Raw genomic sequence first — 19,828 nt, 5'->3', positions numbered from 1 at the left:
GGGTCATAACTCATAGAGTCATAGGCTTTTGCCATGTAATCTTCTTGGCACTTGCATTTTGGCCAACAAAAGATATAATCATGCTATATATATATATATATATATATATATATATATATCTAAGACAAGCTTCAATTTTAAGCCAAATCTGTCTAATTGACTTCACATATAAATTTGTTACCAAAAAGCAAGAACTATTGTATGATAATTGCTTTAAATATTAAAGGGAGAAAAAAAAAAGAACAAATAGTAGGAACAACATGATTTAGCCTTTTTCTTCTCCTTTTCTTTTTTCTTGAGTCAAAATACATGGTTTGGTCGGGGAAACTTTACCCAACCCCAAGAAGAAAAATAAGTCTCCTACCTTAATCATAAGCCATGATTTCCATCTTCCTTTCGGCCACCACTAGTCTATGTACTACTATGACACCAAACCTCAAAGAGCATTCTTTTCTGCCCATAACACTTTGGCACTTAGACGATTCAGTTCATATGCTTTAGCTGAAAATGCAGACTTTTTCTTTTTTATTATCATCTTCTTGTTTTTCCATTAATACAACCCTAGAAGTATGTAGTAGAGGAGCGTTACTGGTAAGGACACTAGCATCCCAAAAATAACCCTGCACAACAAGGGCAGAGCTTATAAGTATTTCTTGCAATTAGCATTTTGAATGAATAATTATGTATTTTCATAAACTAAGTGTGTGTCTAATTTTATCAAAGATAGTTTTTCAGAAGTTGGAGGCAAATAAGTTTTTGTTTTATTTAGTATTCGATTATGTTTGTAAGTACTTTTTGGATTAAGTCTTGCCTTATTAGTATCTCCTAATTTTTTATTCCCATTAAAGTTAAGTGGTTGAGTGTGTGAGAGAAATACAATGCCACTAACACATTAATTTCTGGTAGACTTCTTATAATTGGTATCCATGCACGCGTGAGAGACATTCTTAGTCAATGATTGATGTGAAGTCCATTATAGAATTGGTCACATTCAACAATTTTTAAAGTTAATCATGATGGGTTCACATCAATTAACGGCTAACAACTACTCATTATGACAGTGTTCAGGACACTGACCACAAAGGTGGACCACTCTCCTTAGACACGACTGTCCATAACATTGCTCCTACTCACACACGATGCATCGAACCAACATTAACATTTGACTAGGTGAAACAACAATCAATTAGCTACTTTTGGTATATAGTACCATTGCCCCCACATGACCCGTTGAAGAATAAAATTGGGAGGGGGGAAAGTGATGAAAACTAGAAGATTGTTGATTTTTCACTTAATAAAACTAGTTTATAGTTCTTGTCCTTTAAATCTTTTCACCTTCCTTTTTCTTTAATGTCTGGTTTGAAGGTTGGGCTACACAATGAAAGCTAGCAAAAGCCTACTCACATTTCACCACCTTAATAAAGGGAAAACCATAATAATTGGTTCAAGATTTTTCATAGCACCCAAAGATTTTTTTTCCCCCTTTCTCTCTTTTTGGCTAAGCAGAATCCTATAAGACTTTTTCACAAAATATTTTATACTGCTAATAATTTTACTTTTATACAATAAAATTATGAATCAATGTATGAAGATGAAGTAGAAATGAGAACAAAATGAACTTACCCTGTACTCAAAATGTCAGGATGCAGCCCGTATTCCCTAGCAAAGACAAATGGTACTATTCCTTGTGGAAGCGCTGCCTGATCAAATCATCAGTTATTCAACATTTCATACCATCATCAAAGACTAAGGTAACATTAATGTCACTTGAACAATAGACTCGACCTAAAAGGTGAACGGAATTAGCCGTAAGTAGTAACAAAACTTTAATTGAGGCGAAAACAAATGTGGTTCGATTGTTTTTGTTTTTCATTTTCTGATTTTATATTATGGTGGGAAATTGTATAAAACCTAGCGACCTATATAGCTCAATGGTTTTCATGTAATTTTCTCCAATCATTCATCCGTATATAACGACAGTACCTGAACTATGGCAGCATGAAGTTTTACTCCTCTTAGACCAGTGGCGACAGAGGCAGCAGACATAAGAAGAGGCCCACAAATAAAACGGATCCCCATCCCCATTGTTGCCCTTTTTGTGCCACACGCAATAATCCGAGGCTGAAGGGCCATGAACAACCCTACAACATTCATTCATAACGATTTATTGCCATTTTCAAAAGTCAAACCCTAAACATCAATGTTTCATCATATGAAAGTGCAATGGAATCCAATCCTGTGATAGAATTTAAAAAAACTAAAAACTAAAAACTTGTTTTATGCTCTATAATTAAACGATGATGTGAGAATTGATGCGTTAACAGTCAATTGTAATAATTCATACATATAATAAGTATGCGTCAACTGTCACATTAAATTATGAGTTAATTAATTGCGTAATACACGTATGTTTTGAGCAATGCAGAGATGAAATACCTAAACTGAACATAGCCATCCCTAGACCTGCATCGGATATTATTTTTATGGAATATTTCACCAAATTCGGCATCCCCACATCCCACCTGAAAAATAATAGAGAATAAAACGATCATGAATGGCATAGCTTAGCTTAGGATGAAAGTTAACGAGAATGATTAAGACTTTATGGTATATATTTATATAGCTCACTTGAATGAGATGAGAGACCAGACAAGGCCTAAGACACTTGAGTATGTGTTTGGGTTGCGGGAAAGCTTTCTTCCAACCATGATTAGTATAAGCCTTAGCATGACTAGGGCACTTGGCATTTCTTGATTAGTTGCTGCGGCCTTCGTATCTGCCTCCTCTGGCATTGGGATTTTGGTGCAGTCTCTGAAGCTGATTTCTTTCTCTGAAACAAAGAGAGTGAAAAACAATCAATGATGATTCACATAAGTTTAATTCACAAATATTTTTATTTATTTGATTAAATTGTTAGGTTGACAAACTTCATTTAGAATTAGAATTATAAAATCATATATGAACATGTTTAATATTTTTTGTGTGGATAGGATCCAAATGAATAGTTAGAGAAAATAATCAATAATCAAATAATTTTTTTTTTTTTCAACAAACGATATTCTATTTTAATTTAATATAAATTACGGAAAACATAATTCGAACTTAGGTGTAAAGTAGAGAGCATATCTACTTTAACTAATTTGACTAAACTCATATTTACTTAAAGAATTAAACTATTTAGATTAATAGTATCACGACATAAGATTATACTATTTAGTGATACATATTTCTCTATTACTATATTAGAAAGTAATGCTCCTCCTTTTACGAAGCACAATAAGACAACATAATTAGAAACTGAAAATTTTGGGTGAGCATGATTTGGGCGTTATGATTTATAGGATTCTTTACCATGACTACCAAGATTAAGTAATCAAATAGCTCCCCTTTATCATTACACACGTGCTCTCAAGCAAATGATGGCACCTATCAATGAAAGTTCTGATGACTAAGCAAAATATAAGTAGAAATTCGAGATGACTTTGTGTCAATTGGTTTAGGGAAATTTTGAATACTTTCCTCTTGAATTAGGCTTTGAGTGGAGACACCACATGTCTCCTTTGAGGTTGAAGACTTTTTTCACAGGGAAATATCATCATACATAATCAAATAATTGAGGTCGACATGTAATTTATATAAGCTATATTAGAGAGGGAGATTCGAACACATTGGAACTCTACAAAATCAAACCATTAATCTTGCTTGATTCTAACTTATTTCTCTACCCTCTAGATGCAATTATATTTTGGATTTGTGATATTACAACTATCCATAGAAAAAAATGGTATTTTAGTTTCTAGTTTGTTTTTTTTAGTATAAGCGACAGTCTAAATTACAGGAGAAAGGAATTTCTCACAGACACAACTATGAAGCCAACCTAAAACCTCTGGTCTACAAATCAATGTCCTTTTTACAGGACTAGACCCCTTGGCTAGTTTCTATAGTCTTTTTATTAACAATATATACCCAAATATTTGTAAAATTTGTGTAATTATTTATCTTTTCACGTAGGGATTAATTGATTATATTTGTACACTCTGCATTAGTTGTTTTCGTTTACTCTACTAGAGGACAAAGCGTACATATCCTCCCTGAAAAAGCTGCATGTCTCGTTGGTGTTCTTCTTCATCACACAAAACGACACCGTTGGTCCCCTTCACAACATAAAGCGTAAAAAGACATACCATACCACACGACAAGTCTACATCTACACATGCACATGCGTACCTCCAACCTCTTTGCGACCTTGTTGTATCTGATCCCCACTTTCACATTTCACCGGCGACTCCCACACCATCCTCACGCAGCTAAACGCCGGCGAAGGCTGCTGGGAAAACTTTCCGGCCACAGGAGACCTCCCCCAAACCGGAGTGTTGGCCGTGGTGGCGACAGTCGTCGTGTCCATTTCATTAAAAGTCGACGCACGCGGCGTCGGCTGTAGCGAGTACGCGTCGGAAGACGCGTAGCCGGTGGAAAATTGAGGGCTTGCGGATCGATACCCAAACGCCACGTCACCATGCCCCAACGTGAAGTCATGGTTTGCATGGTGAGGTGTGTTGATTGAGAAAATTTCGGCGTTGGAAAGGTTTGATGGTCTGGGAGTGAGACCCATGGAGGATGATAGAGCTGAGGAGCCAGGGACTGATGACGTGGAGCGTCGGATGCGGACCCGGATACGGCCGTTATCGTCGGTTTCCGACTCCGTACAAAGCGGGTTTCGGCCGTCTAAGGAGATAACGTCGTCATCGATTTCGAACTTCGTTATGGCTGCTGCGGTGGGTCCCGGGAACTGCGTTTGGATGAGTAGTGTGGCTGCTCTGTATTCAAAGAGGAAGAGCAAAAGTGTGTACCTGCCAGAGATCGAGTGAGACTGGTTAAATATTTATTTATGTATTCACAAATTAAGCAAGAAATAAATTTGCCATAAAAAAATATATATATATGAAAAAAAGAATGGAAGAAAAGTACCATATTATGCATTGAAGCACAACCACTTGAACCATGAGGGATTGAGTGAAATCACCATACATGGCCTTGAGCAAAGGGATGCCCATGACCAGTGTATTGGGCAGAGTGGCCAATGAGAAGAGAGTGATAAGCCAGTCAAGCCCTCCTGCCTTGAAGAAAATTGCCCAAAGTGAGAGCAAAGCAAGGACCAAGAGCTTAGAGAAAGTGTCAGCCAATATGAACTTGGTGTCCATCTGATAAGGGTTGTTTTGGGATATGAAGTGGAAAGACAGCACCGGAACGGCGAAAACCGCCACGAAGCGGTTGATGCCGGAGCACTGCTCCGGTGTGAATATTTTGCACCATTTGACAGAGGCATAGGCCACCAGCATTGCAAAGTATAGCGGGACAATTGCACAGGTGACTTTGTAGAAATCTTCTGCTGTTATCATCTTCTTATTAATTGCTTTTCTCTACCTTTTTTCTTTGTTTAGCTCTCAGTTCAAGGTAGAGTTGCACTTACATGAGAGATGAGAGTGAACACTTGAGAGTTTATATAGGAGGTTATGGACGAGAATGTCCCTCAAAGAGTTACTAATTTACTTGTGGTGGTATAGAGTATTGTACTGTGGTTTTATATATTTACTTGTGGTGGTGTATTGTACTTGTGGTTTTATTTTTATTTTTATTTTTGTGTCAGTAGTACTGAGGTTTTTAGCGGGAGGCACGGTTGTGCAGTATATGTTGACGAAGATTGATGTTTTTTTTTATAGAGATATTTAGTCATATACTCATTCTTAGCACTAAAATTATAAATAAATTTTACATCATTTAATTTCTATAAACATACTCAAAAAGAGATAGCTGACCTTATTGAATTTAATTTTGATTATTAAATTACTTTAATGCCCTATTGAGTGTTTTGGACTTTTTTATGAATTTTTGGGTTGGGTTTGTTTTAAGAAATTCATGGCAGTTTTGTAATTTAAAAGAAGTTAAGAGCTTTTTTGTTATGTTGTAAATGAGTTTTGAGTGTGTTTCTAAATTCCATTTCATATAGAGTTTTTTTTTATAATTTGGGCTCTTATATTGGGTATAATAGTGAATCTCCTTTTTTTTTTTAAACTACAAGTGATAATTTAAATTACATGGAGAAGATGGTTTCTCACATATATACTATCAATATGTTATGGGAGTTCAAACATGAGACCATTTGTAAGTAACGGATTTTTTCAACTGAGTTAGACTCAAGGACGATGCTATGAACAGGGCCTACCCAACCCAAAATTTTTCAACCAAAAAAAAAAAAAAAAAAACTACATCTGCTGTAAGCCCAATTCAAAATTAAAAAAAATTAAAAGCAAACCTTACACATGTTGCCCATCTATATGGTCTCATATCTTCTCTCTCTTTCTTTTTTGGCTATTAGGCTTCTTGTTTCTCTCTATCTCTCTTTGCTACCTAACAGCAGCAAGTTTCTCCCTCTTCTTTTTTTTTGGGTCAAATTCTCCCTCTATTGGCTACATATTCTATTATCTTGGGTAGGCAACTTGGCAACAACATCTTCTCCTCTCCGTTTGTCAACAAGAAGTATTATTCTCATTCTCTCCTTTGCTATATATATCTTAAATTATAGTTTTAATTTAAAATTTAGTATTCTATGGTTTAATTAGGGACGAATTATAATTTTAGGATTTTGTTGAAATTAATTAGGGTTTTGATTGGGGATGAATTATCCTAGGGCTTTGATTGTGATTTTATTAAAATTGAGTATTATAGAGTCTAATTATGGATGAATTATAATTTTTAGTTTGGTATTTTTGAGATGCTATTATGAGAAATTTGTTTTATTTTTTGTAGGTATGTTTGATTAAAATTCTTTCTACGTATTATTCATATGCTATCTTTTATTATGTCGGATCACAATCTAAATCCCAAGAGAACAAAGAATTTATTGTCTTTTTTTTTAAGAAAAAGAATGATGGGTCATCATCTAGTACATTTCCTTCTAGCACTTCTTTATCTATTCCAATATGTGATGAGCAAAATCTTCCTGAGTATCCCATTGTCGAGCCTCCAGTTGAAAGAGTTGAATCTCAAAGAGTCAATGATGATCATGATTTTAATTTCAATTATCTTGAGTGTGATCCAGTATTATGTCGTTTAATATACAAATATTTGGTGAATAAACAAGATAATGTGCGAAGAGCATATATTCTTTTATGACCATATCAACCCGAGTGAGAAGACTATCCAAGCCACTAAGAAGGGCGGGACTTTTGTTGATTTAATAAAAAATGGTTTGGCCAATTCACTTTGTTTGAGTATTCAGTTATTAAGAATAAAGTATTTTGTTTTTCTTGCTTTCTTTTTGACATGAATCAGTCACACCCAACCTTTATTATTGATGGGTATAAGAAATAGAAGAGAATTGGTGAGAATCAATGTGCATCTCAACATCATGTAGGCAAGCTAAATTCACGACATCATATTGCTATTCAAAAGTGGATTAGCTTAAAAAACCCATCTCTTCATATTGAAAAACTAGTAGATAAGCAATCAAAGCAACAAGTGATAGACAATCAGTTGTGACTTACGACCACAATAGAGAGCATTAGGTATCTAACAAATCAAGCATGACTTTTCGAGGCCATGATGAATCCGTTGACTCATCTAGTCAGGGCAATTTCATTGAAATAGTAAAGTCTTTTGCAAGAATGAATATAGAAGTTGAGAAAGTTGTCCTAGATAAGGCTCTTCAAAATGGTCAGTACATTTCCAATGACATACAAAAACAAATCTTACATATTTTTGCTACCAAGGTGAGGAAGACAATTTGTAGAGAACTTGGGAAGCACAATTTTTGTGTTATTATTGATGAATTACTTAATGAATCCAGTAAAAAAAAAAAAAAAAGGCTATTATTCTAAGATTTGTTGATTGTGATAGATTTATTCATGAGTGGTTTTTCGATATTGTGAGTGTTGCAGACACTGCCTTGATTCTTAAAAATGAGATATGCAAAGTGCTTGGTAATAACAATATTTTAGTGGAGAATATGCATAGTCAAGGGTATTACGGTGCTAGTAATATGCCTGGTTCATGGAATAGATTACAAGCATTGTTTCTTTAAAATTGTCCATATGCATATTATGTGCATTGCTTTGCTCATTGCATGAAATTAGCATTAAATGGCGCAACTAAAGATGTGAAAGTTGTATGGAGATTTTTTTTAATGTTGACTAACATTGTGAATTTTGTTAGTGCTTCTGCTAAGCGTCATAATGAATTAAACTTAATTCGAAAAGCTGAACTCGAAAAGTTGTTAGATTCTGGGGAACTTGAGACAGGTAGAGGACTTCATCAAACTTGTACTTTGAAACAAGCTGGAGCCACTAGTTAGGGCTCTCATTTTGCCTCTATTACAAGTTTAATGGGTTTATTTAAAGAGACTAAATTACTTCTTTTGGAAATCAGTGATCATGGACCTAACCAACAGTTTCATGGCAATGCAGAAAGTAACTATATTGCTGTGATGTCTTTTGAGTTTGTGTTTGCATTGGTTTTGATGGATAAAATTATGAGATTGACCAATTTTTATTGTCAAGCATTTCAAAATAAAACTCAAGACATTGTAAGTGCTTTAAATTTTTTGTTGAAAACACAAAAATGTAGCTTCAAGATATGAGGGAACATGGTTGGGATGATTTATTCATGAGTGTGGTATCATTTTGTGAACTACATGGTGTTGATGTTCTTGATATGGGTGGTCGTTATATGACGGGTACATGTCGTTCTTGTCAACAAAAAAATGTTATTACAATTGAGCATGCCTGTCGTATTTAATGATGTTATAGATTGCATGTTGAGGGAGTTAAATGATAAATTTCCAAAGCAAACAGTTGAATTTCTTACCCTTAGCTCATTATTGGATCCTCGTAATTCCTTCAAGTCATTTAATATTGAGCACATATGTAAACTTGCCGAGAAATTCTATCCCGCTGATTTCCTTCCACATGAGTTGAAAGCTTTAGAAATAGAGCTCAGATATTTTCAAAATGATATACATCACCTTCCTTGCTTTAAGGAAACCACTACTCTTCCTTAGTTATGTCAACACTTGGTGGAAATAACTTTGGCAGAAAACTACATTTTCCTTGACAGGTTGATTCAGTTGGTGTTGACTCTTCTTCTTTCTACAGCAACAATAGAACGAGCTTTCTCATGTAAAAGAATTATTAAGAATCGACTTTGAAGCACCATAGCTAATGAAATTCTTGTTGACCGAATGATCCTTCACATTGAAAGAGAGTTTGCTAATAATATCGATGAGGCATCAATAATTGAGGAATTTAAGAGTTTCAAGACTCGCAGGGTTAAATTTTAGATTTAAATAGTGTTGTTTTATATTGCATTGCATTTACTTTTGGTTTTAGTTTTAGCTTTTGTATTTGGTGAACTTTTATTTATGGATAGAGATGTATTTGAGGGTATAGACTCATTATGTTCTCTCTGACTAGGTGTATCTTTTTATGTTTATTAATGAAATTCACTCGTACCGTCAAGTTGATATGTAAGTTTTGCCCAACTAACTTTTGAATTCTAAAACCGTCATTGGGAACGACTCCTTTGGCTACAAAAATTAATGTCACTAAAAAATAAAAAGAGATTAGGCAATGGTCACCTTTTCAAAGTGAATTTATGCGACATTTGATGGATAGTCAATGACTTTCCTATTTTACTTTTTATTTTTGTACTAGTAAGTTGTCCAGTTCTCACACATTAATAAATTAGTGACGTTTGAATTTGAGCGCTGCAATTTTCATTCACCTATCTTATTTCCCCACTCATTTTATCTTCAAAATTTTAAAGACAAATTTTCTCGTTTGTAAAATAACTTATGAAAACATATTTATAACTCTCTCAGTCCCTCTCACACGCACCCACAATTTTTTTTTTTGGAAAACCCACAAACTATCTTTATATCCAACCCACCAAACACCTAACCGCCATTAGCACAACCCACTATCCCGCCTTTTTCACAATATTCAGAACCATTTGGAAGAATCCACCATCCCTTCATCCCTTCTCCATCGTCTCTGCTCTCATACCCGACGGACTCTCTCTGCAATTTCTCAGCACACCGATCATAAAAGGCAACTAGTACTACTCACTGTATGGTCTCCCAATGGGTTGCAATTCTTGCTAGCTATGTTTGGACGTTTTCCCTCCAACACAAGAACAATGGGTCGGTCGACGTGTACATGCTAAGCCAAGCCAACCCCTCATGACTTTGGGTCTTTTTCGTCATCTTCATCCTTGTGGTCGCTGTTGCTTCTGCTACTATAAAAAGTCCAAAGAACAATTTGAAATGGACCCAAATTCTTAAGCAATAATTAGATTTAACCCAGCTCTTTTCTTCTTGTCGATTTAAGACCATTGACTTTTTAATTTAGGACCAAATGGTTTATTTATTATTTTATTATGACCATTTTACCCTTTGAGGACCAAATTAAAAATCCTTAATTTAATTTCAAAATTTAAATATTGCGTTGCTAAAAGGAAAAATCATCTTTAATTTTTATATGGAAAATCAATTTAATTTAAAAGATCATCTTCAGATTGGTGGTAAATTAAATTGATTAGGCTATGAACTGGAAGGAAAAATAATCTCTAGAAAATTTAGGTTCGCCGTAAAAATGATTTTGGTTATGTAATGTATTGAATAATACTACTCAATCAAATCAATCCATAATAAGCTAGTTGAGTAGTCGATATATCATCTAGACTACTGATAAAATTGATTCTTACGTGAATGTGTAATTCATATGCAGACAGGGGTGGAGCTACAGCCAGGCCTGCCATGGCCCTGGCCCCCCCACTTAATTATTAATCTCTTGTAATATATTATAAAATATATGATATAGCAATACAATTACTGCAATTAGATTAGTGATGGCTCTCCCAGTTGAAGATGAAAAACCTAGTATAAGTGATTTTGAAATTTTGGCCCCTCCATACTAAGAATCCTAGCTCCGCCACTGTATGCAGAGTTTGACTGTATACATATAAACATAAACATAACAAGATAATATTACACCATGTATTTGTATGTGCTAGCTAGCTAGCTAGGGTTTTGATCTGTGCATATATATATAGGGCTTAAAAAGTTTGTACTACAAATGTAGCCAAACCTTTTTAATAATACTCGAACTATAGCTAAAACTGATGTCCCTTATATGCATTTCTGCCTTCTTTTTGGTGTTGGATGATGTTAAAATGCATGCTTGGTAAAAGCAAAACAGAAAGTTAAAGCATCCAGATATGGAGAAACTCGCCCAAAAATGTGGGGCAAATAAAATGAAAGCTGATGAATCCTGAGCCTTGTTGTGGCCTTATCATTATGAGCACTTCATCTTTATGACAGAGACTCGAACCCCAACCCATCGCAAGATGACTCTTTATCAGGATTCAGGAGGCTCAAGATATCATGGAGAATCTACAAAGCCAATGATATGTTTACTTCTAAACAGTGATGGGCTTTTGTGTGAAATCGACGGATCAAACCATGAACCTTACCCTCACTGTTGTAGTAGTAAAGTAAAAAGTGAAAAGTAAAAAAGTAAAAAGCATATCCACCTTTGCAAAGCCTAGTTCTTCTCTTCTCAGAAAGTTTCCAAGCTTTTTGTAACAAAAGAAAAAAGTTTCCAGGCTTTCTAATTAAGTATTAATTTAAGACTGGGGAAAAGAAAATGAAGCATCTGCAAAGTTTCCCAAGTGCAGAATGCCATTAATTTCAAACAGAAATGTTATTCAACTCGGTCAAAAAAGCGAGAGAAGCTCAATTACCTAGCGCAGTTAATGAGAGTCAGTTTTTTGTACCCTATCTCAAAGACTTTACAAGGACATCCATTTCTTAGCAGGGAATTTTGCTAATGCATTTTTCGGCAACCGACATTTTAGAGAGAAGAGTCATTGCATCCAAAATAAAAAAAACATTCTTACACGTTAAGTTTCATCAATTATTTGATTTAGTCTCGTAATGAGGGGGAAAGACTCAAGGATGTATACAACTCGTGATATAAAAGAAGATTAAAAAAATGAATAAGAAAAAGATTGTTTTAAGAGAACAAAAACCTCAAAAGAACCGTTAAAACAAGTATTTGAAGAAGTAACACAAAAGTATGGGGAGTTTGCTAAAACATATGAAACAAAATGTTCTACTAGATGGGAGGCAGTGTCTGTAACTAAGCGTCAAAGCGAGTCGCATTTGTTTGTTTCAGACTTGACAATGAAATGACATGTGGCCCTATGTGGGCTCCCAAAGCCCAACCGCCCACCTGAATTTACAGGCCACCCGTGTCCCGTCTGCACCGGCCCATCTGTTTTTTCACTCTGCCATGTGGGACCCACTCTAACTCAGTTATTTATTTATTTTTTTTTAAATTTTAAAAATCAAGGTAATTCATTCCATTAAAAGGATAGGGATTACAAAGTCAGAAAAATGCAAAAACAAAAACCAGCCCAACACTAATAGGTATAAGGCCTCAATCCGATACAAAGAAAAAAAGAAGCTACATAAAGGAGAAACCTAAAACAAACATCCAGCCCAATACAAACACAAAGGAAGAATTCTAAATTGGAGAAGCTACAACCACTACTTCCCACTTGCTGTGCCACCATCCCAGATCTACGACCGCTAGAAATAGGTTACCAGTAACCAGACAGACTAATGCTTACAACGGAGAATGGTGGGGGACAAACATCCTCATCCATGGAGCTGAGGAGCAGTGGCTGGTGGTTGAGATCTCGGGTCGGGACATAGCCGGAGGAAATGTGTGGAGGACACCATAACTCTACTTGACCCAGACCTTTTTTTTGAAAAAAAAAAAAAAAAAAAAATCCTTATGTTCACTTGTGAAATCGGATGAATCCTTAGTGAAAAAGAATCTTGATTTATAGATTAGTGGTCTCAAGTTCGGACCCTCATGACACCTTGTTAGTATGTGTGTGAGAAACCTCATCTCCCTTTGTAGTTTAGGGGGTGTATTCAATTATGATTTTAATAGATTGTTTTCAAACTTAAAAATCTAGTGGTATTCAATTAGAATTTTTAAGTTATCAATAAAAATATGATGGTATTCAATTAGGATTTTAAAATAATCAATACAAATCTGGTGGTGTTCAATTGTGACTTTTAAAAGATAAGAAAAAGTATTATGGTATTAAAAAACTTACCGATTTTGAGGTATTTCATTAAATGATGTATTGACAGGACTCGACCCAAATTCCACTTTGGAATCCGAGCCGAACCCTGTGCGTGTCCGACACCTGGCAGATGCCGGGCACAAATGACCAATTTGCCCTTCTAACCAAAATTCAATGAAATTCAAGTGCGACTTATGCCGAAAAGTTGGCAAAGTCTCCCCTGTAAATTGAACATTTCCAAAAAATTTCCACCTGTAAAACAAGCATATATGTTTATATGTAACCCAATTGCCAGCATGCATTAAATTATATCAAATTCAAGCTTTTGGTAATTATAAAAATGATTTAATTGTGGGAGAGAAAGGGGAAAGGCTGCGCATCCGTATGGGAGAGGAAGAGATGAGTGAGTGATAACTAGGGATGGCAAAAATCCCCGTAGGGGAGGGTCCCCGTCGGGTCCCCGACCCTAACGGGGGGAGATTTCGGGTCTAAATGGGTATCGGGTACGGGGATCCCCGAACTTGAAAAATCCCCGACGGGTATGGGGAGGGGATGGTATTGGCGTCCCCATCCCCGAACCCGGCCCGAAAATATATATGTTTATATTTAATAAATATATATATATTTATAATATTTATGTTTAATCCTAAGTTAACTTCCCTCTCCTAATTCATCCTAATTTTCTATGGAATTTCATATTGATGTGATTTTAAATAGTTGAGTTGAACTTTATAGTTAATTTGGATGTGTTGAATGATAAGTTAATATGAAACTTAATGTTAAAATGTATGATAAATATTTTTTTATGCAAAAAAATCGGGGATTCGGGGCGGGTATGGGGGATAGTCCCCCGACGGGGACTGGGACGGGGATTCCCCGAAACCTAATAAACGGGGATGGGTTCGGGGATGGGGGCGGGGATGAAGAGCGGGGATGGGGATGGTATTGTCATACCCGGCCCCTACCCGACCCGTTGCCATCCCTAGTGATAACGTGCAAAAGGAGGAGTTTTAATCTAATACAATTATGATGATGTGGAATAATTAAATTTCATTAGATCAATTAAATAGTTATGATTTTTTTAAATACGTATAAATGCATCGATATTAAATGTAGAGGCTCGGAATCCCAAATAGACACATATGTAGCCATCATAGACTTTATCAAGGTTGGCGACAAACAATGCTGATTAAATGTTTCAAAGTCTTCACTTGTGCATCAGTTCAAGATTAATGTCAATTTCAACCAACATTTATCTTGTTCAAGTCTCAATAGTCTCTTCCGATCCAAAAAAAAAATATCAATAGTCTCTTCCGATCCATTTGACAATGCTTATTTGGGGTGATAAGTGATTTTTTAAAAATTTTGGGAAGTCCAACCCGTTTGGTAAACTGTGAGAAAATCACTTATTGTTAAAAATTGTTGTGAGAGAAAGCTATAAAGGAAAACAGTTAATGAGGTGCTTTTATTTTCTGATTATTCAGGAATCAGTTTCGAAGAGGAGCTGGGTTTAATGATTAATCGGCAATCATTTTCTGATTATGAGTAAAATCAATACCAACAACACTTTTAACAAAAAATTTACCAAACGCTAAACTACTTTCTCTCACAGCTGATTTGACAGCGATTATTTTCACAGCACAGCAATGCCAAACTGGCCATTAAAAGACCTTCTCACTATGGCCAAATTAAAATTTCTGAATTATCACGATATTAATTTTCTTTTCAAAATATGTGTAGTCAATTGTGGTTGGCCGATTTCTCCCTCAACTTTGGCTATGGTGGTGTTGTCTTGGTTATCTTTCAGTCCTCACGTCCGCGACGACACATCTCTAGACCTTTTTCTAGGTTTGAGTTGAATCAAATTTTAGGTGTGCCATGAACTTGGGACTGTTATGATTTTTGTGCTTGTTATGGCCTTTGGTGTGTGTTGGCTGTCTCACCAAAAAGGGCGGATCTATTACTAGGCTGGAGTGGGCTTCAGTCTTGGGGAAGATTTTTAAATATTAAATATAGTTAAGTTTATTCCTACTCCAATAAATATTAGCCCACTACACCAAATAAATATAATAAACTAATAATAGCCCAATTTAAGTAAAGTAAATAATAGCTTTATTTAAAATAAGCCCATTCCTGAAGCTTATAAGAAATAATAAACATCAATCCAAACCTATATAAATTTGATTAGAAGTAGAACTCACGCTAAGGCTCTACCAACTTGACATATTCTAATCGTATTGATATTGGACTACACCCACAAAGAGCAAACATAAAAAAAATTCTTCTAGCCACCCAAAACGCCATATTTGAACCTTGAGAACCTAGAGGAAATAGCTCTCCTCCTCTAAAAAATGGTACCAACCTATCTTCAGTGGGTTCTTCAATCTTGGTAAGTTTTTCTCTTTTTTAAAAAAAAATTATATATATACATTTAATTTCTAATTTTAATTGTTGTTGTTAAGTTTTTATGATTTAGGGTTTGGGTGAATTTTTTTGGAGATTGTTGATATATGTTTTATTTTTGCAACTTGAATTATTAATTAACATATATGATTTTTGGTGTCTGGTATTTCTTGTTAGGATATCATGTCACATGATGATAATAGACTGGCAAAGAGAGGAAAAACTATTTATTCATTCTTCAAAAAAAGTGGTAACGATAATAAGGATACACCTTCTGCATTTAATGTTGATACTTCAATTTTTGAGAAACTTTCTGAACTCGAATCTCATGTAGTTCAACCTAAAGAGTTTGATATTGTAATGTGACTTTGTTTGATCTATAAAATTGTATTTACATTTTTGTTTCATGAGAAAAAAGGCTTATAATATATCTCCTCTGAAAAAAAAAAAAAAAAAAAATGTAACATAGCCCTATAAAAATTCCTAAGTCCACCATTACAAAAAACCCTCTCATTATAGCATTTCAGTTCGGAAACCAAATCCAAGGGTCTTGTGACATTAAAGTAAAACCATTAACAATCCAAGTTTGCTTGTTTTCTTTCCAAGTTTAATGTGCTTACATAAAAATCAGAATCTATCATATAAAAAATGTATAAAATCAGTAATCTTTTAACCCACTAGCGAGAGACTTTATGCTACGAGAATTATTCTTATCAAAACAGGGTTTGAAAATTGAAACAGAGACTTATCAATATGACTACTGTGCCTCTTGTTTCTTTCTTTCCAAGTCAAAGGATAATGGTAAAAAACGTGAGTTGGATTATTGACATTTCTCAATCATTACACAAAATCGTTTTATGAGTAATTATCGGAAAGATCAAAGTAACACTTTTAAATTCTTGTTCATGCCTCTTAATTACCAATGTGTGATGAGAATTCGAACATAAGAGCACTAGTTTGCAAATCTATTCCTTTTTTCATTAGGTTAGACTCCATTCCCTTGTGCCTCTTGGTTCATTTTTCCTAGTTCGTATGGTTCAATGTCAATCCAACAAGTTCTGTTGCATCATTCATGGGCGACAGCATTTTCAACTTTAGTCTCGCATATTAAAAGGATGACATAACAGTGTAGCCCACGCTTACTGTAATTGGTTGCTTAATATTTAATTTTTTCTTGGAGCAAGTTGCTTGATATTTATTTTGATACTTCTTTGTTAAGACTGTATAAAAGAAAAACAAAAAAAAGAATCGACCAAACAGGGGACTGGGGTCCAATACCAGTACCACCACTAATCCTCGTATTTCTGTCTTTGGTTAACCAGAAAGATGACAAAACCACTAGTCCTCCAATTCTATAATCGAGCAACTTTCTATTTTTATTTAGTTATGCAGTAATCATCAATGAAAATTTATCTGATTGGAGACTCGCTAAACCTGCCTGTAAGCCAGGGACTAAATCCCTAACAACTGAAATCTTGGAATGGTTTTGGTTTTGCCATTCTAGGACAACATCACAAAGCAATATCCTTTATGGGATGATGTATAAATACCCACACATGCTGCCTTTATTTCCAACCACACCAGAAACTTAACACTGTTCTTAAAAGTTACAAGTCTGTTACAAACTACAAAGCTTTCTCAGAGTTTCAATTTCAAGTTCTCAGTAACCAAGAGGAGGAAGAATGTCTAAATCTAGTACTGTTGGACAGGTCATAAGCTGCAGAGGTATCATACTCTAACTAACCATGTGTATACAAATTGATGGCTTGTCTATTTATAGAATCATCTTGCTTGCTGTTTTTTTTTTTTTAATGTTTCTGAGATTTATTGAGTAAAGGGTTTTTTGTTTTTGGTTTTGTTTATGTAGCTGCTGTAGCATGGGAAGCAGGGAAGCCACTGGTGATTGAAGAAGTTGAGGTAGCACCACCACAGACAAATGAAGTTCGTTTGAAAATCCTTTATACCTCTTTGTGCCATAGTGATGTCTACTTCTGGGAAGCCAAGGTGTTTCATTTATTTATTTATTTATAATTCTTTTTCCTCCTAAGCAAGATTTCTTTATGATCATGAAAGCCAAGAACCAAATATAGCACACAAAATCTGAATTGGGTTTTCTATATTGCAGGGACAAAACCCTTTGTTTCCTAGAATTTATGGTCATGAGGCAGGAGGGTATGTAAATTTCTATCAAAGTTGTTTTCAATTTAGCAGAAGCTAGGAAACATATAATATGGTGTAGCATTAACTAACGTGGATTTTTTGTGTGTTTACAAATTAGGATTGTGGAGAGTGTTGGTGAAGGCGTGACAGATCTTAAAGCCGGCGATCATGTCCTGCCTGTGTTCACAGGGGAATGCAAGGACTGTGCTCACTGTAAATCAGAAGAGAGCAACATGTGTGATCTCCTCAGGGTAAACACTGACAGGGGAGTGATGCTGAGTGATGGGAAATCAAGATTTTCAATTAAAGGCAAGCCAATATACCACTTTGTTGGGACTTCCACCTTCAGTGAGTACACTGTTGTTCATGTTGGCTGCCTTGCCAAGATCAATCCCTTGGCTCCTCTGGACAAAGTCTGTGTCCTCAGTTGTGGTATCTCCACAGGTATGCATATATACAAGTGTGATTGGAATTTTGCTTAATGTTTAATTGGAATTTATTTTTTAATTATCTGGATATATGTTCAGGTCTGGGAGCTACTCTTAATGTTGCAAAACCGAAAAAGGGATCAACAGTTGCTGTTTTTGGATTGGGAGCTGTAGGCCTTGCAGTGAGTCTCTCCTATTTCTTGCTATCTGCCATATATTTATATATGTGACACTTTCACTGCTTGTTTAGGTGTATGTTTATGCGTATGATGGAAAATAAATGTATAAATTGTTTTCTGATTCAGGCTGCTGAAGGAGCCAGGATTTCTGGGGCTTCAAGAATTATTGGTGTTGATTTGAATTCCAGCAGATTTGAAGAGGGTGAGATATATAATTCCTAAAAGTAAATTGTTTATTTCTGGGAAAGTATCTGGCATTTCAGGATATATACGTGACTTGAAATAAGCCTCCTTTTATCAGAAAAGAGAACAATGCATAAGAAGTAGATGTGTTTTCTGCTTCTATTTTTTGACTTTCATGTTTGCAAATGTTCTCCATATGTCTCTGAATTTTAACTTGATTGTTTGCAGCAAAAAAGTTTGGCGTAACCGAATTTTTGAACCCAAAGGACCACAAAAAGCCAGTTCAAGAGGTTTGTTTGTTACTGGCATGGATTTCTTTTTGTACATTGTTTCCCTTGTACCTGCTTAAACATGTTTCTAAAGAGCTGTTCTTATGGATTGCTTATTAGGTGATTGCTGAGCTGACCAATGGAGGAGTGGACAGAAGCGTTGAATGTACTGGAAGTGTTGAAGCCATGATATCTGCATTTGAATGTGTCCATGATGTATGTTCCTAATCCTTTGGCTCCATATTTCTCTCTTTCAAGTTTCGATGTGATCTTGTTATGATGAACACAAAAATTCTATTCCAGGGTTGGGGTGTTGCTGTTCTTGTGGGATTACCACACAAAGAGGCCGTCTTCAAGACGCATCCCGTGAACTTTCTGAACGAGAGGACTCTCAAGGGTACCTTCTTCGGAAATTACAAGCCTCGAACCGACATTCCCTCTGTGGTGGGGAAGTACATGAATAATGTAAGCTAGCCAAAGCTGAAGCTAATTTTCATTGATGCTTTTTTTCCAATTTTATGTTATGAGTTGCTGTGTAAGTGCTACGCTTGTTTTATTTATGCACACATCAATTGAATTGGAAACTCCACAATGTTGCAGGAACTTGAGCTGGAAAAGTTCATCACCCACAAAGTCCCATTCTCAGAAATCAACAAGGCATTTGATTACATGCTTAAAGGGGAAGGTCTTCGATGCATAATCCACATGGAGGAATGAAAGCTTCATCCTTGATGTTTGTGTCCGCACATTCTAATTTTCATTTTTTTTCTTTCTCGTCTTTTCTTTTTAAAAATTGGTCTGCATGTAATGTAAGAGTGCGAATCTGTTTTTTTTTTTTCATTTTTTTTTTTTCATGCTGTGTATGTCTGAGCTTCTGTTGGACAGTTGCTGTGTATATATTCAATGAATAAATAAATAAATAAATAAATAAATAAATAAATAAATATATTCAACCTCCTTGCCCCTTGATGTGTACAGCCTTGAACATGCACTCATTTACAATATATGTTGACAATTTTGAGCAGCCATATTGATCAACGTGTAGGAGAAA

General features: G+C 35.3%; 2 protein-coding genes across 2 annotated transcripts; one reads left to right on the top strand and one right to left on the bottom strand.

The window, feature by feature from the left end:
- Nucleotides 1-253: 253 nt before the first annotated feature.
- LOC117612210 (auxin efflux carrier component 6) lies at nucleotides 254-5,453 on the bottom strand. Its single transcript, XM_034340972.1, has 7 exons — nucleotides 4,969-5,453; nucleotides 4,228-4,850; nucleotides 2,629-2,830; nucleotides 2,437-2,522; nucleotides 1,984-2,141; nucleotides 1,624-1,700; nucleotides 254-620 (listed from the first exon to the last, which is right to left on the bottom strand). Exons 1-7 carry the CDS (start codon nucleotides 5,397-5,399, stop codon nucleotides 551-553), a joined length of 1,647 nt encoding a protein of 548 aa, XP_034196863.1. The 5' UTR covers nucleotides 5,400-5,453; the 3' UTR covers nucleotides 254-550.
- Nucleotides 5,454-17,163: 11,710 nt separating this feature from the next.
- On the top strand, nucleotides 17,164-19,606 carry LOC117612246 (alcohol dehydrogenase). The gene is made up of 10 exons (XM_034341011.1): nucleotides 17,164-17,283; nucleotides 17,426-17,562; nucleotides 17,684-17,730; nucleotides 17,837-18,162; nucleotides 18,246-18,328; nucleotides 18,452-18,527; nucleotides 18,737-18,798; nucleotides 18,898-18,993; nucleotides 19,081-19,242; nucleotides 19,378-19,606. Exons 1-10 carry the CDS (start codon nucleotides 17,241-17,243, stop codon nucleotides 19,492-19,494), a joined length of 1,149 nt encoding a protein of 382 aa, XP_034196902.1. The 5' UTR covers nucleotides 17,164-17,240; the 3' UTR covers nucleotides 19,495-19,606.
- Nucleotides 19,607-19,828: the final 222 nt, after the last annotated feature.

This window comes from Prunus dulcis, chromosome 8, assembly GCF_902201215.1.
Source record: "Prunus dulcis chromosome 8, ALMONDv2, whole genome shotgun sequence".
In the NCBI taxonomy this organism is placed as follows: Eukaryota; Viridiplantae; Streptophyta; class Magnoliopsida; order Rosales; family Rosaceae; genus Prunus; species Prunus dulcis.
Note: the sequence above shows the minus strand (reverse complement) of the source record. Positions and strands in the feature narration are given on the sequence as shown.

Excerpts from the sequence above, each read along its gene's own strand:
- LOC117612210 (XM_034340972.1), bottom strand. The coding sequence starts at position 5,399 with ATGATAACAGCAGAAGATTTCTACAAAGTCACCTGTGCAATTGTCCCG. Across the intron at positions 2,523-2,628 it reads TGGTCTCTCATCTCATTCAA|GTGGGATGTGGGGATGCCGA; the intron begins GTGAGCTATATA and ends ATTATTTTTCAG. Across the intron at positions 621-1,623 it reads CCTGACATTTTGAGTACAGG|GGTTATTTTTGGGATGCTAG; the intron begins GTAAGTTCATTT and ends CTTGTTGTGCAG.
- LOC117612246 (XM_034341011.1), top strand. The coding sequence starts at position 17,241 with ATGTCTAAATCTAGTACTGTTGGACAGGTCATAAGCTGCAGAG. Across the intron at positions 18,528-18,736 it reads TTCCAGCAGATTTGAAGAGG|CAAAAAAGTTTGGCGTAACC; the intron begins GTGAGATATATA and ends GATTGTTTGCAG. Across the intron at positions 19,243-19,377 it reads TGGGGAAGTACATGAATAAT|GAACTTGAGCTGGAAAAGTT; the intron begins GTAAGCTAGCCA and ends ACAATGTTGCAG.